The sequence below is a fragment of the Cyanistes caeruleus genome, chromosome 9 (assembly GCF_971803275.1).
Source record: "Cyanistes caeruleus chromosome 9, bCyaCae1.hap1.1, whole genome shotgun sequence".
Classification (NCBI taxonomy): domain Eukaryota; kingdom Metazoa; phylum Chordata; class Aves; order Passeriformes; family Paridae; genus Cyanistes; species Cyanistes caeruleus.
Window position 1 is genome coordinate 23,251,398 of NC_141709.1, and position 23,920 is coordinate 23,275,317.

Sequence of the window (23,920 nt, forward strand, 5' to 3'; positions counted from 1 at the left end):
GCTTTAGAGAAAGGCCTTGTTTTTGTCAGGACTTTTCCCCCCTTTCATTCTTGTCATAGTGCTCAAATTCCTATATTCAGAATTCCTCAGAAAAATAGAGGAATGGCTGATGAAAAACTTGAGTGATACTTTGAAAATGTAGCACATGCTGTGCAGTTCCAGTAGATGAAAGCAGCATGGTTGAAGGGTTTAAAACATGCTTTCATATTAATTTACTATCATTTAAATATTCTTTTAAGAGATTGTTTATGAATTCCGGTTTTTCAGCTGCAACCACAGTTTATTCAAAGGTTAAAGGGTTATGATGTATATTCTTTGTGAAGTATTCACTTCACTTCTTTTTTTTTATTTATTTATTTTTTTTTTTTTTTTTTTTTAATCTTCACACTAGCTTTTTGGTAACCAGGAGTACACACTGCTGTGCTGGCAAATGCATGAATATTTGTGGTGGTGAGCTTCTACCACATCTAAACGCTGCTGTGCACTTGCAGCAAAAATGGGAAGTGGTGAATAATTCCTCCTGCCTTTTGAGATGGTCATATTTGAATTATGTTGGCAGGACTGAGTGAAGAAGCTTGTATTGTTAACAGTGCTGAATCTGCTCTGTAAATGCATAAGACTTTTTTTCCATGGGGATTTCAATCCAGCTTTCACCAGTCCTTGTTCACCTAAAAGAAAATTTAAAGGTTTTCTTAGGTTTCTGCTGCTAAATTTGTGCTTTATGTCAGGGAAAAAATGCACAATATTACGGACATTTCTATTTGCTATAAATTATTTCTTTCACTCAACTTTATGAGAAATACATTCTGTTACTGTCATAAAATACACTTTTTCTTCCTCTTAAGAAAAACAGTATCCTGAAACACTTAATTTCATTAATTTAGTTTGGTAAACATTATACTAACTTTAACAAATGTGAACTTTTTTTCTTCCCAGGTTTCCAGAGGAGGAGTTGGCAACAGAGCCACTAAAATATGCTGAACAACTTCCTGTAGCTCAGATAATACACCAGGTAAGTATTTCTATTTTAAAAATTCCTTTGAAAATAAAGAACATCTGTAATACTTAAACTGCTTTTCTAGGTCACACAGAATTAATGTCCTCATGCTGGAAGTATGTATAAGCAAGATACTCTTGTTCAGATGACAACTATTAAATTATAAAAGTCTCATTCTGAACATGGCAATGAAAAGATGCTTGCTGTATGACATGGTTAACACTTCAGAGCTACTTGTTAAAATTGTTGTGTGTCTGCTGATAGAAAAGAAAAAAATCCATTAATTTACCTGAATTTGCATCTTGACCTAAATCATATTCACCTTCCTGAAAAAGCAGCCAAAGTACGGAGTCATTATTGTGGAATAATTGTCATGATGAGTCAAGCAGGGAAAACAATCTCTCCTCCTAATACAATTCTGAATTAGCATAATTTTTATTTCAGACTATAGTAGCGTCATCATACTTCCTGCTTTGAACAGTTTTTTCTATTTTTTGTTTTGCACAATTAAAAAAAAAGGTTCATATTTTTCCTAGATTGTGCCTTCTAACTGTCTTTATTTAAATGCAATACCGTGCTATTGATTTAAGTAAACAAATGAGGGATGATGCGGACATACGAGCTGGAACTGAAGTTTTTATTGTAACGTGTTCCCCAGTTCATGGCAAGGAGGAGGAAGAGATCTTGTCTGTGCATAAGATTCTATATTCCCTTCTTGCTCTTTTCTCAGAGTTCAAGGCTTGGTTTTCCATCCGTCCTGCTGGTAGATCAGGTACTCAGTCTGCTTTCAGGTGTCTCCTCATTTTTTGCTGTCAGCTACAGAGGTCTCTGCCTGTTGTGTGGAAAAACTTATGGCCAAATTACATACGTGAAACTTGTGTCAAACATGACTGGAGAGACAGCATCCCCTTTCCTGGGGATGCCTTAAAGGAAGCAAAATGACCTATGATGTTGCAGTCATTTGGAGTTTTCTCAAAATACAATAAATAATTGTTAAACTTCGTAGATATAAGTCCTGCTTCAGGGACAAGTAACTATAGTTTTCTGAAGTCAGGACCAAACAGGTCACATTACTGTTTTCCTAATGGTATCTTGGCCGTATGGAATCTTTCAGGTAATCAAGTATGCTCTGAAAAATTGACCTGAAATTTGGGGAAGATAATGACAGTTCATGCTGTGAGGCAGAATGGTGCAGTCCATTCACTGCCTTGAGATAAGGAAAACTTCCAGACTGAAAACTGGAACTTGGTACTGCTCAGAGTAGCACAAAACCAGATAGGCAATGTTAGAAAAAGCTGTGGTTTCAGCTGTTTTTGAACACTTGAAGATCAGCAGGAACAAATAAAAGTCCACTAAGTCCCTTAATAGAATTTTGTAAACAACCTCATGTGTAATAATTATTATCCTAGATCTTCCCAAATACCTTTGTCAATAAGTGTTTTAAAGCATTGAGTCTCATGCTGCAGGCAGTGCTGGTTTTACCTTAAAGGAAACACAAGCTTTGTTTTAAAACCTTAAAGTGTACAAGCCTTTCCTGCATGTTGTAAACACAAGGGATTTTAAAACTTTTGGCTGAAATCTGCACCTTCGGGAAGAATTTCTGATGTGTTCAGAACATGGAAGATTGGAAATCAGGACCAGTTTGTATGTCAGGAACTCCCTGGTGTTGTCAGAGCTTCAAATGACCCAACAGCCTGAAAATGTCACATTTAAAATTCTGTCTTCATGCCTGACTCTCTGCATAAATGAATTAAACAGCAGAGCAGGCAGCCAGTCAATATGTTCTTAACAGTGAGAGTGAGCAATGGAACAGTTTGGGGGTTGTTTGGAATCAGTAAATAGAAAGTGCATGGAATGGCTCACCTAGAGGAAAATCTCAAATAGGAAACAGAATTAACCTTTAAAATGGTCGAGCAGACGAAATGTCATAGCAATATTTTTACAGCATTAGGTGGGTAATAACCACAGAGTGTTCATTTGGCTACTGTGTGTTACACTGCAATGGAATGTTGTGCTGTGGAAAGGCAAAAAGCTGGGTTTATGTGCCTGTATCTGTTTGCTACTTGCCAGTAGTACAGAGTTGGGGTCTGCACAAGGCAGCAGAAGAGACCCAACAGAACTGCAAATGTCTTGCAGAGAAGCCAAAGAAAAGGACCATGAATAGGCTGTGGTGACAGGGAGTGTGGCACCAGGCCCTGGTTGAGTCTGTAAGCAGCTGAGCATCACTGCAGCAGCATCGTGCTGAATTAGCTCTCCAGAGAACCCCTTGTACCCTTTCTGAGGGACCTGGCACAACTGGGACAAGTTGTGCAGGGGCCTTGTTTATATGAACAAGATTGGTTGGGTTTTTTTCTCTAAGAAAAAGAAAGAAGTTATAAGAAACTAAAAAGTGACAGGAGTAAAATCAGTGAATAGTATTTGTGGTGATATGATGCTGTATCCAAATGGATACAGACATACTCTAGACATACATAATAGCATCAGTATTGTGTATTTATAGCATAAATATACATTAAAATTTCACAGTGGTGGACAGGTATCCTAAATTGGTATAATGTATAAAGTACATTTTAATTATATTTGTTAGCTGACATAGCCACTAGTATTGTTCAACTTTCACTGTAAATTTATTCTCCTGAACACTACTAAAATGCTCTTTGTGCTTTTAACTGAAATAAAAAGCCTCTAGTGCTTGGTAAAGGAATGCAGTCATTAATATAAACTTGTAAAAGTTGAGCTTTCAGAGTAATGCCCACATGAGACAACCTTTTTAATGAGATTCTCTCTGTACAACCATGCATACAGTGCTGCTACTTACAGTAAGTTTATGCTGCTTAGAATAAGGTCAGAAAAAACCAAAACCAAAGCCAGGAAGCGGAGAAGAAGGAGAGACTACTTTAATTCTGCACTTGTCTTTAGTCAAAGCAGGTCTGGTGGAAGAACAGGGCAAAACTGCATTTGAGAAGATTGTTTCCATTTATCATAAATGATATTCATTGCTGGCCTTGCAGTTCAGCAAGTCATTTTAATAAAGGTAGCTGACTTCAGTGCCAGTGCTTGTGCTTGGAATGTCACTGTGTGTTAACATATTTGGCCTAATCGGGATTTAGGATATTGAAGAGACTTAAATTGTTACAGGTGTCTTACTGATGGAAGAATGTTTTATTGATGAAAGGCACATTTCAGCAGATAAACACACCAGATCTCCTGATGGTGTTATAATTGAAAACAAAATGAAACAGCAAATTCAGACCACAATCAACTTGCATACTTATTTTAGTCCATTTCAAACCATTAAGCAGATAAATGAAAATGCTGTTAAACCAGGATAGTATTTCAGGAAAGTGACTTGCAACCTGTAGTGGAAATTGCACAGTTTACTTGAAATCTGACATGGTTTACAGTTGCAGATTTACTTAAAAATAAGGAGTTCTTTAGGTATTATTTTCATGGGCGGAATGTTACATGTAATATCCAATTAAATTAGATTGAGTTAGCTTTTGGAGATAAAAGTTTGTTTGATTTGTAGGTGTTTTAACCTGTGCTTTTCTGTTGCCTCTCCATGAGAAGCCTCAGTGGAAAATGCCTTCAGTAGTTTCAGGAGCTCCCTGGGAAGCTGTGCTGACCCATTGAGGAGATGTCGAGCAGGTCATGGGAGCGCTGAGCTCAGCCCCAGGGAGCCTTAGGGAGCTGCTACATCCAGTCTGCTCTGAGAGTGCTGGCTGCAGTCACCACAGGGAAAGTCAGTAGGAACTTTGTGAAAGATGATGGGAGGGAGATCTCCAGAGTTAGAAATGCACAGACTGATGGCCATCAAAGAATGCTGCAGGGTTGCAGTTCTGCAGTAAGTTTTGCAGGAAGGCCTTTGTTTCCATCATTTCTGTGCTTCTGTAACCATGCAGCCATGACCCACCCCACCCTTCCCCTAGATAAAATCCTTTTCCTTTGAAGATCAATTTTTTGTTCATTCTCAGGGCCTAATTCTCACATTGTAGAGCGCTGTTAGTTTATTGCATTTGTTGATGTTATTCTGGTATCATGCTGATTTAATTGGCAGAAGTTTTCTTTAGTAGCATTTGCCAGAAATTGTTGAAACAGTATTGAGAAAATACAACACACTATGTTGCATAGATTTTTTTTAAAGTATCTTTTTATTATCTATAACACAACAATTTTAGCTCTCAGACTTAAAATGTTTTCAGAAACATTAAATTAAAGTGGTTTTATGTGGCTTACGATCTTTGTGAAGCGTTCAATATGAGAAGTAACCCATCACATGCTGATACAGTCTTGAAAATATAACTTTAAAATTCAGGGATCACACTGGTGCCTTGCCCATTGCCTTTGGCAGTTTATACTTTTCAGGAGTTCCCCTCACTCCCATTCTGCTTCTGTCCTGACGGTGGAGTATTGGTTCCTATAAATGTTCTGTAAAGCCATTGGTGTTCAGAACTTTGGTTAAGTATGCAAGGTGTTTAAAAGCACAACAGTAACCCAGATTTTTATTTTTATTTTTGATGGAGACAGTAGTTTATGACAGTTGTTTATGAATATTAATTTATTAAAAATTTTGAAGTACTTTGATAAAGTGATACTTGCATTTTACTGTATCTTTACAGACTAAGAGGTTCAAAAGCAACTTGTAATACTTAGATGTCTGAGGTTCGATGTGTAAAGTTTTAGACACAGCTATTTATACATTCTTTGAAAATCCATTCATGTAGCTGTGTTTGAAAATAACTTTGAAGCATAGCTTGCTTTTTAGAACTCTGGTCATGGTATTCAGCAGGATGATGTCAGAGATAAAATACAGCCTTTCACCAAAAGGTCCAAGTTGTGCTGCACCTGCTAGCACAGACACAGGTATGCTCAGGCAGGGATGCTTTTCTTTGTCAAAAATGGATTTTGTCAGGATGATTGAAAATTGAATTTTTCATACCAAATATTAAAAAGTACACTGACTTCAGAGTCCAGTTTTATTTTAACAAAATAGATCACTTGGCTTCCCACCAGAAAGCCTTGTGACATATCAGCCTGCCCTAGGACACCTGCCTGGTCAGGCTTTCTGCAGACCACTGCAGTCCTGAGCAACATGCTGAAGGCAGCATTGTCCTCTTACCATGGGAGAGTCTGGAGAGCAGCAGCCTGTCCTGCCACATGTCACCTGTCATCTCACCTGGTCCAGACTGCAGGTGAGAAAAGCTGTTTCTGATGCACGACATGGAAATATGGTGACATCCTCTTCCTCAACAGCTCACCTGAAGTGTTTTTTGGGGCTCAGGCATTCTGTGCAGAGCTGAACCCATGTGTGCTGTACCCCTTCTGCTGAACCAGCCTTTCTCTGTCTAGGGCACTTGGGATATATGGGGTTAGAAATTAATGTGTCTAATATGTTTGGGTTTTTTCCATTTATTTTTTGTATTAAACATACATTTGTGATTTGTTTAACCTAGAGGTCATTTGGCTACATTTTATTACTGTAATAGAAGTGGTCTCAAGTAGAATCATGACTGGATGTCATCCAGCACATAAGAACTTGCTTTTTCCCTTAATTGTAAATAGTATATGGACCAAATTTCTCTTACTGCTGCATTAGTTAGATATTATTTAAATCTTTCGGGCCTTCTTTAAATTGAATGCTACCTAGTAGAAAACTCAGTGTTCAATGGACCAAAAGAAAAAGAGCTATTACAGCACACTTCTGCCAACCAAACCAAATATGTCTCAGAGCAGTAGAGGTACTCCTGGCAGCACCTTGTGCTACTTGGTGCATATAGGTGCTTTGAAGTTCACTCCCTAAGATTTCTTCTAATACTAAGTTTGATTTAAAAGGTTGAGTAGCAGAATCTTGATGTTTGTATGAGTCATTTAATGTATTAAGAATGGCACAGTCCCCTGTTTCTCTGACTCATTGCAAGACATCACCAAACACAGTCTTGACTTGGTTATAGATGGTACCAATCTTTTACTGGCAAACCATTAAACCAGAGATTTTTCAGGCTTTTTTTTTTCGTCTGGCAGAGTCAGGAATGGTACTCAGGACCTTCAAATGTAATCCAGTAGTTGACACAAACACTAAGGTTGTCTTTCTTCTTTTCTTCTTCAGAAATTACATAGCTTATTAGCCACATGAAATTTCAGGACATTCCTGAAATACAGCATTTCTGAGTGCAGCATAATATTTTTGTAAAATAGAGAAAATGTAATTTTTAAAATTTGCTGTTGTTTTTTTCATCAGTTTTTTCCAATCACAGAATACCATGATGTGGAGTTACCATAAATTACTGATCATTTATTTTTACTGACTAGACACAGCTGCTTCTGTTTTGTTATATTTTTCATCTGATCATGATCTTCCCTCTTGGAAGCAGAGATACAGTAAAGCAGTCCCTTCTCTTCCATCTTCCCATTAAAAGACTCTTGTGGGTGATCACTCTCTGCCTGCCCAGGACCATTATTTTACTGTTTGTCAACCACAAGGGAAGTTCTGCTGGTTTATCTCTTTGTTGTTGAAATATTACATGGAATCTCTTCTTAGTCTTCAAGACAGAATAAAGATAAATATCTTAGAATTGTTTTTCTTTCAAATGCTGTTCCCTAAATCTTAAAAATTTAGCAGCAATTATGGGGAACTTCATTTCTGTAGGGCTGGAGTGCCAAAGTATTAATGCATGGGGAGCACTTCCTTTGTCTGCACACAACGCTGCTCAGCAGAGCCAGAAAAGAACCATGAGTGCTTTTTGTTGCTGACCAAGCATTACAGGGGAGCTGAATGTAGTATTAGATTTTTCCAATTATAGCTGAATACAATGGATTGAATAACTAAATGTATTGAAAGGTATCTTGCATGAGGAACCTGAACATTCAGTTGTGCAGTTCTTGTTCTTAACCGTTTCATACTAGAAATACCACACTGAACATTTTCTGTAAGCCAGGAAGGGGATATTTTACTTGTTCCAGTATCCCAGAGATGTCTGAGATGGTGTTTGGGAGCTTCTTCTTGCCAGAACTGTTGCATGCATGCTCCACCTTTACTTCCCTGTTAATGCATTAAAGCATGCAACTTTACCTCCTTCTTTGCATTTTTTAAAACTGAAACCAAAGTGTATTTTAAAAGCAATAAGAAAAGACCTGTTTTTCCTCTTATACACTATTAAGAACAGTTCATTGAGCAGTTATCAAAATGTTCTGCTTGACGTGCATGCTCATTATGAGCTCTGGGCATCAGTAGAATCCAGTCTCTGCTGTCACGTCTTGGAATGTGACTTTATCCCCTCTTCACAGAAATGGCTCCCAGCAAGGTGACAGTAACCCCCAGGCTGTGCTCTCCCTCAAAAGCAGTCTCCTCCTCTGGGAGTTGCAGTAGCAGGCGTGGCTGCAACTGATGCAGTGTTTTCAGAATAACTGTTTTAGGCTGTCCAGATCCTGCAATTTGGACAAAGAAGTTTAACTCTGATCTGTCATTTCTTGGAGGTCATATCTCTTTTCTCTTTCCCAGCCTGTGAAACCCTGACATGTCCAGATTGGCATTTTATCTCTGTTCTGCTTTGGCACAGGATGGGAGATGAGTTTGACAGACAGCTTAGAGCAGTTTAAGGGGCTGCCCCTCAAGTGGCCACTCTCACCAGTCCTGGTAGAGTCCTGTGCTCATTAAGCACAGCACTGGTTTTACTGCTTAAAAAAAAAAAAAAAGGCATTTTTCATCCTGGCTGGGTATGTGATTACAGAATTTCTAAAGCCAGCTAGGATAGGTACTATCAGCTAAAACTGATAAAGTGTACTTGCATTTCTGAAAGTTTTTGTTTAGATTTCTCATGAGCAGATGAGAGTAAAAATAGCTGTTACTGTGGAAAGTTAAAATGGAAATAAATTTGAGGCTTTATGTATATCATGGGAGTGCTCAGTTTGCCCTTGAGAACACTGCTAATATAAGGCTTTATATGTGACTGTAGCCTCATCCATTTTGAGGATTATGAGACATCAGTTTCATACCCACAGCATATAGAATTGTCAGATGTACTATTAAAAAATATATGAAAAGATACCCTGGCTCTATAGTAGCTATAATTGTTAGAGGTGCTGCACTGGATTTGCAGCTTCTTTAAGAGGTAATTCCTGTAACCGTTTCTTTTTAATAAGCACTATTTAAGATGTAAAATGAAGGAAGATGTTCAGGAAATGACTGTAACATGACAGGCTTTATAGAGTGCTGTAGATCTCTGGGGTTTACTTACATGAACTTCAAATAACTGCATTTCAAGGGTCGGTAGCAACAGTATGGCCATGGACTCAAAAAATTATTATATTCCTTATATTCAAAAAATTGATTTGCTTCTTTTAAGCTGAAACAGCCATGTGTTTGAAGATCCTGTGTGCACAAACCTTTCAATATGCACTATTGATGTTTCTGTGTCTTTGTTTTGGCATGGGACTGATTGTGCCATGATCCCCTTTTGTTGTTCTTCAGGACCTGCTCACAGCTGTGATTACAAGGGGATGGTTGCTGTTTCTATTGTGCTTCATCTGTGCTCAGAGCTTTACAGAACCTGACAGGTTCAAAAATGCTTACAGCTTGAAGTAAACTTCACATAGCAGGTTGGCAAAAAGCAAACCAAGGTTAACAGCGAGAGGTTCTGATTTGCAGACTAAGGCTGTAAAGGACCATTATGTTAATCTCATCTGACTTTCTGCACAAAGCACACTGATACTTTATTTATATTCTCCCTTCTTTGGGGCTGTATTGACATCAGGAAAAATAAGTAGAAAAAGAGTTTGAGCAGAGGCTGAGAGATGTTTATTCAAAATGTCATAATTATAGGTGGAATAAAAGCAAGGAGGACAATTAGGGCATGTTAGAACATATTTGTAATTACAGCAGACATTCACAGTATTGCAGCTGGTACTGAAGAACCAACATGTATAGGTCCCATGGGTCCCAGTTAGTGACATCATGTGAACTGTTGCACCCTGCTATAGGTAAAATATCAATAGCTCTCTCACTTTGTTTGGGGCAGATGATATTAGAACTGCTGCTGTCACTGCAAATGTAAGGAGGCTGTTTTTAAGTGAGTTCTGTGCTTTGAGACTTTTTGCTCTCCTTTTTGGTCATAATAAGCTTGGCTAATGTCAGCTTTTTTCTTAAAATTATCTCTTCAGCCATTTTCACTCTCAACATTTTAGTCCTCTCTTAAGTATATAATTCACTTTTCTCATCATTCCTTGGTTCCATGATATTTTTATGTGATGTATTGGTCTGCATTCATTCACATTTGTTATTTATAAGTCGAAATTCATGGATATTCTGAGTATTTTTGGATTTGTCTGCATTGGGTCCCATTTACTTGCTGTTCCTTCAAATATTGGAAAAGTGAATGCTATTTAGGGCAGTGAGGTGAGTTTTCTCCATTGGGGATAACTGAAAAGGTTTTTCAGTACATAATGGTATGCAAATAATATACCTCTGCCTCTCATGGGAATAGACTAAATATCTGCACAAGCTGGCTGTGACCTTAATAGGTTTGTAGGCATCAGAACAGGCCCTGTGCTGCTGAAGCAAAGTGTGTGATGTACAAATACTTCAGGTGTGTTTCAGGGCTAAGCAGTGCTGTGGAATAACTGTGAACCTGGGATGTGGTCTGCACAGCTCAGTGTGCATGGCAGTGCATCCCAGCAATACAATACAGCTGATGCACGAGCAGTAGCTTTTAATAATAGTCACCATTAATAAAACAGGTGATGCTTAAAATGTGCTAATTCATTATATTGCAAGAGTGTCTTCATGCACAATACAAGGTGAGGCTGCAAAGCAGAGTAAAATGAGAAGTAAGCTGCTCCATTTGTCTTTTTTTATGTTTATGATGTTTTATATGTAAAAGTACCTTTTAAAAATTTTTCTTCTTTTTAGTTTATTTTTATTACAGGTTCTAGAGCAATTCAGGAAACAGATGCTGCATTTAAAAAAGCTTTGATTTAGTGAGGCTTTCTGTGCAAGAGAATGCATCCTTCCTAAAACTTCATTTTACTTAAATTAACTTGTATTTCCACTGAGGATGGCTTATATTAAGCACAAAGGGAGGCTTAGCGGTTTAGACTTCCATCAAATAAACTGCATAACTAAAAAGAGAAGATGCCAAGCCTCACATACTTGTACTTGAAAGAATTGTGTTCTCTCTCGTGGGAACTTGAGATTAGAGAAATTATAAAGGCTTTGCATAAAAACAGGGAGTTAGAATTAATTTTTGCTTAAGCGGGGAAGTGTCAAAAGCCTATTATGGTAATTTTTCAATTTTGTCTTAACTGTTCACACATTTTAAAATAGTTGTACAACTGAGTGGAGGCATAATTGATGTGTTGTGGTTTCTTTTTCCTTTCCTTGGGCCATCATACAACACAGCTTAGGTGCACTTAGGCATGGAAGAAGTAGGTGTGCTAATTAAGTAGATGCAAATTTCCATATTATAGTGAGAAAACCTACCTAATGGATTGGAATAGTACTCTAGGAATGGTTCCCCTATTCTTAATTACATCCAAGTACCAGATATCAATGTTACAAGAAGACAATTAAGCCACAAAAACCTTAGTGAGAAAGCATAATTTCTAGCAGTAGAATTTTGGGTTTGTATAGACTATCATGTTTATTATTATGATTATGATTATTACTACTATTATGAACAGTAGCATTATAAATCTGCATTTAGAAGAAATTATTCATTGTCTTTTAATATATAGTAAAAGCTGAAGATATCATGGAATGAAGAGCTACTGCTACATTTATTTTTTTTAATCTTAAATTAAAAAAATATGAATCTTGTCTATATCAGACCAACCAATAAATTGCTGTAATGTAGCAATTCAAATTTTAAACAAATTCAAAAAGTATGGTTAAATTCAAAATTTATGGTTGACCTAAAACAAATTTTAGGACTTCCCTAGGTAACAGAAGAGTGATTTATCAAATCCTTTTAATGGTAAATTAAATCTCTTTTTCTTTTGAAATAGAGTATTGATATAGGTATTGATAGAGTATTAAGAGCAGGAATACTGTTCCAGAATTACTTTTATTTTGGTGATCAGTTTTGCTGTTCCATAGGAGGAATCTTTGGTGGACCAGGCTTTGCATTTGGAATGAGATTTACTGGCAAATGTAAAGTAAGCAATGCTCCTTAGAGGCCACTGATTAGTAAGACACTGGTTTTTAAATGCAGAGGAAGGGCCCCTTCCTGGCTTGCAGCTGATTTTTCTGCAGAAGCCTGTTTGGGCTATGAAAATGCTGCCTTTGGCATCCCCAAATTATGCCCAACTTGTTGAGTTTTTTTTTTCTGGCTTTGTCAGCAGTAGAAACTGGTGAAAGGACAGAGATTTGCTGTATTGCAGGAGTGAGGCACATCCTGCTTCAGCACTTTTCTGGGGCTGCTGAACGGCTTCTGTCAAAACCCACTTCCAGTGTCTCTTCACACAAACCTGAGAGGGGCCTGATCGTTCCTTAGCCCTTCTCTCCCCAAAGCTGTGTTTGGGAATTACCTGACTAAGAGTACACTGTTGGTCATGCAGCTTTGGTGAGATGAGGCTGGAGAGGAGGGTCAGCAGCCACTGTGGCTGTTAAATGAGATCTCTGGTTTCTGATGGGTTGTGTTTGTGTCCCTGGAATAATAATGGCAGGATTAAGACAGCCAAGTGTGAGCATGGATATGTGTTGGGTAGAGGAAAGGAGAGGATGCTGTAAGATCTTTAGGCAAAGGGAAATGTATTTCTTAGTCTTTATTCTTATTTTATTGCTTAATGTTCCACAATATTGGTGTGTGTAATTTGAGTGTAAGACTAAATTTTTGACCCAGTTTGTGTTACCTGTCACTAAATACAGGCAGGATCAGGACCGTCCTATATAAAGCAGATTACTGAAGTATTTTATAGTACATTGTCCAAGATGCAAGATTTAATTCCATTTTCTGATGTCTGTTCAGTGTTGTGTAACATTTTCATTTCTTGCATAACCTTGTACAGTGCTTATTAATCATTACTTTTTTATTGTTTACCCATGAAAGCTTCCCTGATAGACAGTGTTTATTTAAATGGTATTCCCGTGAGTAGTAAAATTAGCGGTAGGAGTTTTGTTAGATTTTTTTCTTCTATCCACTGCATTTCTTCTGAGCTTATGCAGCATAAAAAGTAGCTGTTACCAATAAGTTCACATTGATAAGGAAAAAAAATATAAATGTTATCAATCTTGATGTATTTTGCAGTGCTGTGACAGCAAATACCTTTCTGAACACTTTTCCTCAGGGGAAGTCACTGTTAGCTCCAAATATATTCACACATTTATCCCACTTAACCATGTAATCCTAGGTGTTATTGGTGATTTTTTTGTGTTAAGTTAATTATGTTTTGTTTACTCTTCAGTAGCATGCTGTGAGGAGCACAGAAATGTAACTCACGAGCTCTTGACAGGACTGATGAATGGCCACAGACAGAGATATTGGCAGACTGCTCTCTAGTGCTCTGTCTAGAATTGTTTTCCTAAATAATTCAGAGGGTTGAAATTTGATGAAATCATTTCCATTTGAAGAATGAATGGAAAGGGTAAATGAATGAAGGCTGGTAATGGTGCAGTTGTGTTCATACTGTTGGACAGTCAAGGCAGCATCTTGCATTGTCCTTCCTGTGCAAATCCTTTGCATGGGGTTGTGATTCAGCCTTGTGCAAGTGTTTCCTTCTGAAATGATGGGTGTTTGTGTGAAGTAGCCAGTGATTTCGTTCTTTTCAGGAGTGCTTAACAGGAAAGCCCATCTACAAATACATGGCCAACAAATGGGTGATGAGTGGTGCTTAGAGGGGACTGAATGACAGCAGGGCAGTAGAGCAGTAACCTGTGGTTAGGGTAGATGGAGGCAGAAAAAGTGCAACCAGTTTGCCCCTAGATAAAACCATGTGTGGTTTCATCCTTTTTAAAGACCCTTTTGGAAGCTGTTGATTCTGTAGGTGTTACATGTGGTGGTCTGGGAGGGTGTGTCCTCAGCTCCACTCATCCATTCTTCCAGGAAGATGCTCTTTGTGAGCCCCACATAGTATTGGACTGGTGACCTCTGTCATGCAAATCTCACGTGGGAACAGTGATTATTTATGATACCATAAATCTACTGTTCTTTCTTAATGCCTACAAAAACCCTGTGCAGGAATGGATCTGCTCTCTGGGACTGCTTGTCCTTTGACATACTGAGTGTAACAGAAATGGCTTTTTTGTGTAGGTGTAATTATGTGCAGCCACTAAAATATATATAATAAATAATATTTATTTATTTAATATATAATAAATTTATATATAAAGTACATAAATAAATGCCTGCATGATTTCCCTGTCCATGTTTTATTATTTGTTTTCTATAGCAGCTTTGGTTGATATTTCAGAACAGGTCTTTCTTCTTTTCCTCTTTTCCTGATTCCGTAAGAGAGTACATACAACAAAAACACTTGTTTGGCTTATGAGTACAAAACTACTGAACACAGAATCACCTTCTAAAGCTGGCTGGTGGTGGGGAACAAACCAGCATGTCAGCAGCTGTTATTCACTGGTGTCTCACTGAAAATCAAAATGTATTGCAGTAAAAGTACAGCCATACTTGATCTTGTTCTTGTAAGTGTGAAGGCATCTTTTGCCTCAGCCCTGCCTCTCCCTCCATTCATTTTGTCATGCCTGCCTCTTCAGTGTAATGCTGTTTCAAGCTGCACAAGCTGGAGCTAGCAAACGTGGAGCTTTACTGCACATGCATATAATGCAGCACAGAGCTTAGGGTAACGGAGAAGATTTTAAATTATAGCTGTAGAGATTGGAGAAATGGACATTAAAAACCATGTGTATAAGGAATACTTATTTGGATTTCAAATGTAGCTGTTGAAGTATTTGATTAAATCTTGTACTCAATATGGCATACTGGGTATGAGAACTAATGCAGTCTAACATCTGTTGTTAATACAATCTGTCACCTGGCAGTAAATGAATAGATGCTTACAGGACGTGCAGGAAAAAAGTGTGATTGGAACTATCACTACTACTTAGAAAGAAATAGCATAATAATTTATTAACATCATGGTTTCTCTATATAAACAGAATAAAATCTTTGCTTGAATTTGAATTATCAAGATTACACTTCAAAATGAAAATTCTAAGCATACAATTAATTTGGTAAGGTTAGGAATAAAATCTTCCTTTTAAGAACTGGTTTGAAAGCATTTGAGTGGAGTCACCTTGTGGTTCAGAGAGATGCTAAGGGAAATCCAAGTCAGAGTTCCTAGGAGGAAGAAGAAGTGCTGTGCTCCTCGGAAGGGCTGGGCTGGATGAGGCTGATGCTTGGAATAATGATCCAGGTAAAACAGAGCCGTGAGTGCAGGTGCCCCTGTGTGGGGGCCTTGGCTCTGCAGAGCTGAGAGGTTGGCTCTGTCTGATGCCACTGGCAGTGCAGTGTTGCATTTATGTGAACAAGATCTGCACAGTAGAAGACTGAGATAATCTTTTCCCAGGGAAAGGTGAGCAGTGGATGCTTGGAAAAGTAGTGCACTGAGAACAGCTTGGCCCTATTTACACTACTGTATTTTTGTGAATACAAAATATTCTTGTCCCTCTAGTAGCCTTCACCTCCTTTGTTCTCTGCTGTCTCTGTCTGCTTAACCCAAAGTTTCAGAAGCAGGGAGTTGCTTTTGTATCTGATGATTTTTAGAGGTTTCTATCTGCTGAGGTCTGCCTCACCAGTGTGTGTTTTTGTCATTTTCTGACTCCCTCCATTGTAAGGACCCCAGTGAGTTTATCTTTTCATTTGTGGTGTGACACTGAGCACTAAATTCTTGCCCTTAGTCTTGTTTTTGCTAATAATCCTCCTCTTGTTTAAATTAATTAAATTTAAACATATTAAAAAAGGAGCATGCTTCTCTAAGTAGTGGTGACTGAGTTTTGAATAACAAGTCTACTTAATTAAACTGCTCACCTGGTATTTTTGCAAGCTTCAGTTGGCATGAACCTTTGTGTTTGCAAATGTAATTCATATATTTGCTGTCGACTTAGGTGTCCTTTTGTGGAAAATCATGATCATGGCTTCATTTATGGCTATGAATTTGATTAAAATATAAAGAACAATTTGCTTAGCATACCTTAAATAGATGCAGTTGCACTTTTTTTTTTCCTAAATACAACCTAATCTGACTTTTCTCATTTCCTCTCTAAAGCATTTGTGAATTCCAATATGTAGCTCAGTGTCAGCAGAGCAGGTGAGAGCTCTGTCTGTGCCAGGCTGTTGAGGACAGGTAGGAATGGTCTCTGTGTGTTCTTTCTGGCTGTGCCAAATCCCACACCTGCGTTTGGAGTCCCCTGGTGCAATCCCTGTTGTGTTTGCTGGGTGGGCATCACTCACCTGAGCACTGACTTATCTGGGAATTCAGCTGCCCTGGGTCCCAGGTGCTGGCAAGACTCCCTTTGGTTAGAATTGTAAATTACATACTGTACCACAGGTTGGAAGATTAGTGAATAATTGTTAACCACTAAAAGCACTTTACAGTGCTGTGAAATGCTAAGAAATAACGCTGAAAGTAGGCAGTAATAAGTAGAAGCTCATTTTTAAAAAGCCCTTAAAGATTATGAATTTTAGAAGGAAATGAAAAAAGTAAAGCTATCATAAAAGTATTGTTCCTGTTACAATGATTATACAAAGTAAATATTAAAATGCAGTTGTTGCTACTGATGTTAATTTAGTTTAGCTGCTGATTTTTCCCGTACTCTTTGTGAATTTTTGTTGTTGATGAACGAACTTTCTTCATTATTTTATTAATATTGTAGATATCAGTAATCATGGCACTGTGGTTAATAAATACAAACAGGGAGATTAGACAAAAGTACTTCAAATTGTTTTTCAGATTAACAGGCACCGTTTATGCTGGAATTCTTTTATGACTTTAATCTTGCTGTGGGCACAGAAAGGATTAAGCTATTACTTGATGGCTGGAGTTGTTTGATTTCCCCACTCCCCTGTGAGGACCCCAAAATCCAAACTGTACCTGACAAATTAGGAGTGCAGATTTTCACTGAAAGCTTTGAGGACGTACTTTATGCTGTGATTTGTTTATGATACATATAAATTCATTCTGAAAATAAACTTTGTTTTGTGCTTTGTTGTAAGAATTGAAAGGATTACCCAGTTTGAAATTCTAAATTGCAAGTAAACCCAAGTTGTTGGAGTGCCTCTAGGAAATACATAGCATGCTCTTGGCACAGTGCACTGTGTAGCAGAATCCAGCTTTTCCAATGAATTTCTGTCAGTTTGAGATCAGTTTTCTTAGATGTGGAGCAGGTGGATTGTTCCAGTTTTGGATTTGTGGTTCACCTTGAATTTCAAAGAACTATTTTGAGAGGTGAATTTTATTTTCAGATTTCTATACTGGTCTTTACAACAGAGCCTCACATAAAATTTGGTACCTTGAGGAACAAGAAAGAAAACCTTTGGTACGCAGTGGAAGGAAAAAGAAACATTCATTTAAATGGAGAATGACCAAGAAGAACATTTGGAAATTCACCCCAAAAAATACATGAAATTCACCCCAGTGAGGGCAAGCACTGCACAGACAAGTGTGTTTCCCTTCCCTGTGAGTGCTGCTGGCCCCAGGACTAGGGGAGGTGGAGAAGCCCACAGAGGATGTGCACAACCTCTCCCCTGGCTGGAGCTGCTGCTGTCTGCAGGCAGTCCCAGAAGCCTCGGATGTTTTATTCCATGTGTGCTGCAATAAATAGGCCAAAATTGGGGCTAGGACACTCAGCACTGAAAGTGCAGTGAGAATTAAGCAGGGATTAATTTGAAATCCAATAGCTGCCACTTTAATGGACTCGCTGGCACACAGCACTTCTGATGTGTTATTTTTGTGCAGTTGCACAGGGATGTTTTGCACTCCTGCTACAAACACACATCATCTGCCCCAGGTTGTGGGGAGAGCAGACCCTACAACAAGGATGATGTGCACATTCATTTCTAAGCTTTTGCACCCTTTCTTAAAGCCCTCTTTGGAAAAAGGTACTGGAGGAGATTGAAGAATCTGTGTATCCCTGTTGTATTTTGGGAATTGCTTAATTCCTGTCTGTTTGCTTGGCTTTCTGTGCTGCCAATATTAAGATGTGGATTGTGAGTTTAACCAGAGCTTACTGTACCAATATTTTTGTGCTTATTGAGAACACTAAGAAAGAGTTCTGCTTGAAGACTGTTGGATATTATAATACAGTGTGGAAAACACTATCCTTATCTATAAGTTATCCACATGAAATGTTACTATGTGATGTTTTAAATCTTATTTCTGTTGTGATGTAACATTTTAAAATTAAACCATTCTTCCCCTAATTAGCACTTCAGCTTTTTAAAATTATTTTTTTCATAACGCTCATTTTAATTGGAGTAACATGTATTGCGTGTTTTATGAAACACCTTCATTGAAAGTCTTGGATACTTCCCATTTGGGTCCCTATAGACCCATCCAGTTTGAAAAGACACTGTTTTATCCTCTCCTTAATTACAGTACTTGGAGCAACTCTCTGTTAACTGTTTTTAAGTTCCACAGGATAATGAGTCTAGCAGAACTAGAGAGCGTACAGCAAAACACTGTTCACAGGAGGAAGCTTGCTGTTGCTTAGCTACCTGTCTTTTTAATTTGAAATCTCCAGCAATTCCATAATGACCAGTCCTTAAGCTGCTAAATGTATTTGTTCATGACAGATTCTGAACATGCATTTCACCTATGTGTTACTGCCATTATTGTAGGAATCAAGAGGGTGTTTGTAATGGCATTGTGTTGTGGTGTAAATCACTGTACCTAAATATGGTTACAGAAGCAGTTCTTAGGTGGGTACTACAGTGAAATTCAGAATAACTTGAGAAAAAAGAGTGTTGCCTCTGCTCCTCCAGAGCAGTCCCAAATATGAACAAGTTTTGTGTAATTTGTAGGTAGTGCAACCAGTCTGTAGTACACATTCTCACACCAATTTGGAACATAATAGTGATAGATAATAAATTCCAGATCAAAATACTGTGACACTGAACATGGTTTTGGTCCATTTAGCATTTTCTTGTGAGTGAGAAAATGCCTGATGTGTAGAAACTCACAGAAATTTTCTGAAATAAGACTCTGAACTAGGCAATAGTCATAGGAGAACTGTTGAATTTTATTTTTTTTTTTTTTGAATCTGTGAAAAACTTTACTTACATTAATGCTTTCTGATCAGTCCTAAAATTGATAGAAAGAGATCGTTTATCTAGGCTTGTGGCCACAGAACTGGTATAAGCATAGAAAGAAGTTCTGGCTTTTTTAAACCTTTATCCAGTATGTGGATCTAAAAAGGATTTTCATTTGCTATTACAGTGGATTCTTTCTTACTATAATAGTATGGATGCTAAACATGAGCAAAAGCAGGGAGCACAGTGCCTTTGGAAAAGCAGGCCGCATAAATTTCTCAGTCTTGCCTGAGAAAGTGGCCTGGGAAATCATGAGGAGGAATTAAAACAATCCTCAGAGGTAGAAAACAGCCTTGCAGATGTTGTTTGTCAGTTTCTTGTTTTCTTGCAAGAGAAGGTCGAGGGGTGGTGTATCCCACTGACCAATGATGGTGATGTGTTAGTTCACTAACCAATAAGAGTTTTCTTTTCTGTACTTTTCACATATTGGTCTATAAAAGATCTGAGGTAATAAACCTCGCTCTCCTGTTCAACACACAAGAGATCTGTGTCGTGCTTCTTGCCATTCCCAATAGTGTGACATAATAGTCTTTCCCATTAAGAGAAATTTCTGTGGCTCTTCCCCTTTTGCCTACACCAAACAGCCACAGCAGCTTCTGCAGCAGCTTGGGTGAGACACCTGGTGTTTTTGGGGGGCATCCATCCCTCCTTGGCTGGGCCAGCTCGGGCAGTGCCGCTGTGACCGGCACGGGCAGCGGCAGCGCTGGGCTGCCCGGCGCTGCAGGGGAAGGAGTGTTGGCTCTGCAGGTACAGCTGCAGCACCCTGCCAGCCCCTGGGACAAGCACAGCTCGCTGGCACAGGCCGTGGGAGCTGTGCCTCCATGGCCCGTGCAGGTGGGGCCATGCACAGCTGCCAAAAGCAGCTTTTTGTAAAGGAACTCCAGCACTGCTGCTGAGCTGACCTGCCCACCTAGGCAGAGTTTTGTTAGGGATGCTTTCTGTGTTGTATTGGTTAGGATTTTGGAAAGATGAACTTGTTAGTTTGACAACTAATTATATTTTTAATCTAGTGCTGAACTGTCTTGGGAATCTATGAGTGAGTTAATTTAAATGAAATTAGGTATTTCAGCTCTTGCAGGTATACTTTGTAGGTTTAAATGTGAATCTCTGTAATCCCACTTTAGATATTCATAAGGTTTTGATGTCCTCATGGAAAATACTGGCCTATTTCAGTATGATTTTGTGCTCGATTAACCATTTAGAGATATTGACTTACAGATATTCAACAGAGTTGCATATTTTTGCCCTTTTATAGTGGTTTAATATTGATGTGTAGATATCAGTCTCTGGGTCTGTAAATCTTTCTTATTAGGATAATTTATTTTTAAGATTACTGAGTGTGTAGATCTTGTACAGCCTCATATAATTTTTGTCATGCCTTCATGGTTTTAATCCTTTACATTTTAACATTGCATCCCATGACTTTAAACTGACTATATATTGTCCTTGATTTCCCAGTGCAGAGCCACAGCTGCACTGGCCTCTCTTCCCTTGCACGATTCCATGGAGACTTCAGTACAAGACATGACAAAATGTGAAACCATACTCATAGATCACCTTATAAATATTTATTCATATAAATTCTTTAAAGAAATTAAATTACGTGTTCTATACAAAATAGGAAAGAGAGGCTTTTAGTGTCACTGGCTGCAAATTGAAGTCATTTGTCTTGAAGGGTCAGGTGCCACTTTGTGGTAAGATACTTGTCAGAGATCCAAGAAGGGAAAGATTGATAGTACAAAGAGATTGATGGAACAGGCACTGCAATATGCATACGAAGTTACGGGTTAATTAGGAAGATTTAAACAAGAAAGTCCCTTTGTGTGGAGAAGTGTCATGTGCTGTTACTCTCAGAAGCGAGGTGTGCTGGCAGCCTTTTGAACAGGCAGAGTTGATTTTCAGAGATGCTTATGTGGAGATGTGCAGTTGTGAATATCAGCGAGGTGGCAGATCACCAACAGCACACGATGCAGCTGACGAGTGCTGCTCAGGGAATTCAGTGGTTTGCATACAGAGACACCTGCTCTGCTCACATCTTTGGTTTTGTTGTGCTTGATGTAAATTATAATGCTGGTTTTGCGATTCCTGTATCAGAGTAAAATCATTAATATTTCAGACTGCCAAGTTCTTTGGGTGTCTCAGGTGATGTGACTATTTGTTCTACTTTTTAATTGCAGGCACAGTACTTAGAGAAAAATCCTGAAGCTAAGAATGTGTGGTTTATAAAGTGGGAGCTGAGCAATCAACAAACGTTGTTTGTGTGTTGATAGGAAAGCTGTTTTGAAAGAACAGACAGTGCAAACTGTTCCTTCTTGCATTAAAGTTCACCAGCCTCCCTGGTACGTTTAGCAGAAAACAGCAAGCTTCTCTGTGTGGATTGATGCTGAAATTAAACCAGCAACATCTTCTGTAGCAGTTATTCATTTGGCAGAAAGAGAATTTTAAATTTGACTTAAATGTAACAAAAGCAAAATGGTCTGTGCCCCTAGTGTCTCGTTCTGCACAAGGACAAAATGGTGCAAATCTTTCAGCAAGGAAGGAATAAAAATCTCAGCAAGCGCTTCAGGATTTATTTTTGTAATAGTAAATCATCCCTGTCTGCCTAGATCTGTAAACCATACCTGCTATGGCAAGAGGAGGCACAGGCCTGAGGGACTGAGTTATGCTCCTAAATACTATAATTCTGCTACTTTTGTCATGATGGTCTTAACTAAAATTTTGCATTCATATAGTCACCTTATTTTTAGCCCCAAAGACAGATCTTGGGGTACATGGAAGCTTTTATCTTCTATAATCTATTTCTCTATTCTTTGACTGTAGAGCATCTGAATTTCTGGTTTAATAAGGGAAGGAAGAAGACAGGCAAGTTTTATCTTGTCTAGCTGCTATGTGTGAGACAGAAAAGGCCTTCAATTGCAGGGTATGACATTTTATTGAAGATGAAAAATTTGTTGAAGAGGGACAGAAGTTTGAATTGCAGAATATATTTCTACATTAGGGAAAGGCAGACTCAATGAGGCCCTTGGGAAATGTGATTGACATTGAAAGAAATCCTATTTTGTTTTATGAGACTGCTGTAATGATGAGTCTTCTCTTGTTATGTGGTCAGATATCTGTTTATTCACATAATTCTGAGTACAAAAGCAGCTGTAGAAAACAGGTAGTGGAGAAACAAGTCTCTTTCACATTTTCACTTGCAGAAGCTGTTTTTCATACTTACAGAATTCTTCTCTTGTATTAACATGAGACCAAATATAAGAAAATCTGTCCGAACAAATGACTTGGAACATGTCCCACGATACCAATACACACAGGGAAAGTGGTGTCTCAGGGCACAGTTCCAGTGGCCTTTCTGTGGTACTTATCCTCCCTGCCTGAGTGGCAAATTGTCTCCCATTACCCTCCCCATCACATCACAAAGATGCTTCTATTTCATGAAGAAATACAATTTATTGGTATTTTGTTGTACTGCAAGGATTATTTTTTTGCACTTGATAATCACAGTGCATTACTTATTGTGAGAACTAAGTATAATTTTCTTTTTCTCTTTTTTTCTTTTTTTTTCCAGAAACCAAAACAAAAGGATTGGCATCCTCCTGGGGGGTTTATTTTAGGACTCTGGGCATTGATCATCATGGTTTTCTTCAAAACATACGGAATCAAGCACATGAAACATGTCTTCTGAACTGGAGCAAACAAGCTACTTGCATTGGCTGCTACTTTGGGTTCATGGGTATCACCTGTGTTCTCTGCATGTGGATTATGGTTGTGTTGAAACACTGTGTTGACATCCCACTTCTAAAGGTTCTTTTGAAGCCATCTCTTGTGCCACTTTTTCTGGAAAGATTCTAACAAATGGTTTTAATGTTACTGTTAGTTCACTTTGTCTTGATTTGAACATATTTTAATGCTTTTCTGAGCATTTTTTCTTTCTGGTTAAACTTTAAAAAGGGCAGGACCTAAACCAAATAACAGGATTGCTGTGTTTTTTTCTAGATTGTAAAATTCTTTCCACCGTACTTCAAAGTAAATCTTAGAAGTCACCCATTACTAAAGAACTGGACATTGTGGAGAATGCTATGTAAGATGTCATTTTGTCTATAAAAACTTAATCCACTTTGCAGACTTTGGCATGGCATATTGAAATCTTTCTTCACAAAAATAAAAATACTCTGGAATATATTGATTTTCTTTTTTATTCTTTTTTCCTTCCTGTTGAATGCAACCCTTAGATCAGTCCTTTCACCTTAGGCAGTTCTGAGTCTATGAGTTGGTGAAAATGAAAAGAAAATTATGACCTTGCTGAATCTACTTAAAAAGAAGGCCAAAAAACGTGAAAGGACTTTGCCATGTCCATTAGAAACCCTTCACAGGTATTGTATGGGTACCTACAATATGCATACAAAATGGACTTGGATGCTTTCAGAATTCTCAGTGCACTGGATTTTTGCACTGAAGAAAATCGACTCCGGCATCAGAATGAAAAACATTATAAATTGTACCATTGTATTGTGTAGTTTCTGAGCCCTTAAAAAATGTGCTTTGTTTCCTGTCTTTTGTAAATTCTGGTTTGGTGTATTGATTTGTTCTTCCTGGACATTCACTGGTGAATGTATGCTAAAAAGGATTTTGTCTGTATAATATAGTGATATTTGTGAATAGAAGAGCAAAT

At 38.2% G+C, this 23,920-nt stretch overlaps 1 protein-coding gene across 1 annotated transcript in view; it reads left to right on the top strand.

The window, feature by feature from the left end:
* Nucleotides 1–23,430, top strand: part of PIGK (phosphatidylinositol glycan anchor biosynthesis class K) — a 64,483-nt gene extending 41,053 nt beyond the window's left edge. Inside the window, exons 10-11 of the mRNA XM_086841416.1 lie at nt 937–1,012; nt 22,817–23,430. Of these exons, the coding sequence (XP_086697542.1) occupies nt 937–1,012; nt 22,817–22,933 (193 nt within the window). The 3' untranslated portion in view covers nt 22,934–23,430. The remainder of the gene's footprint in view (nt 1–936; nt 1,013–22,816) is intronic.
* Nucleotides 23,431–23,920: the final 490 nt, after the last annotated feature.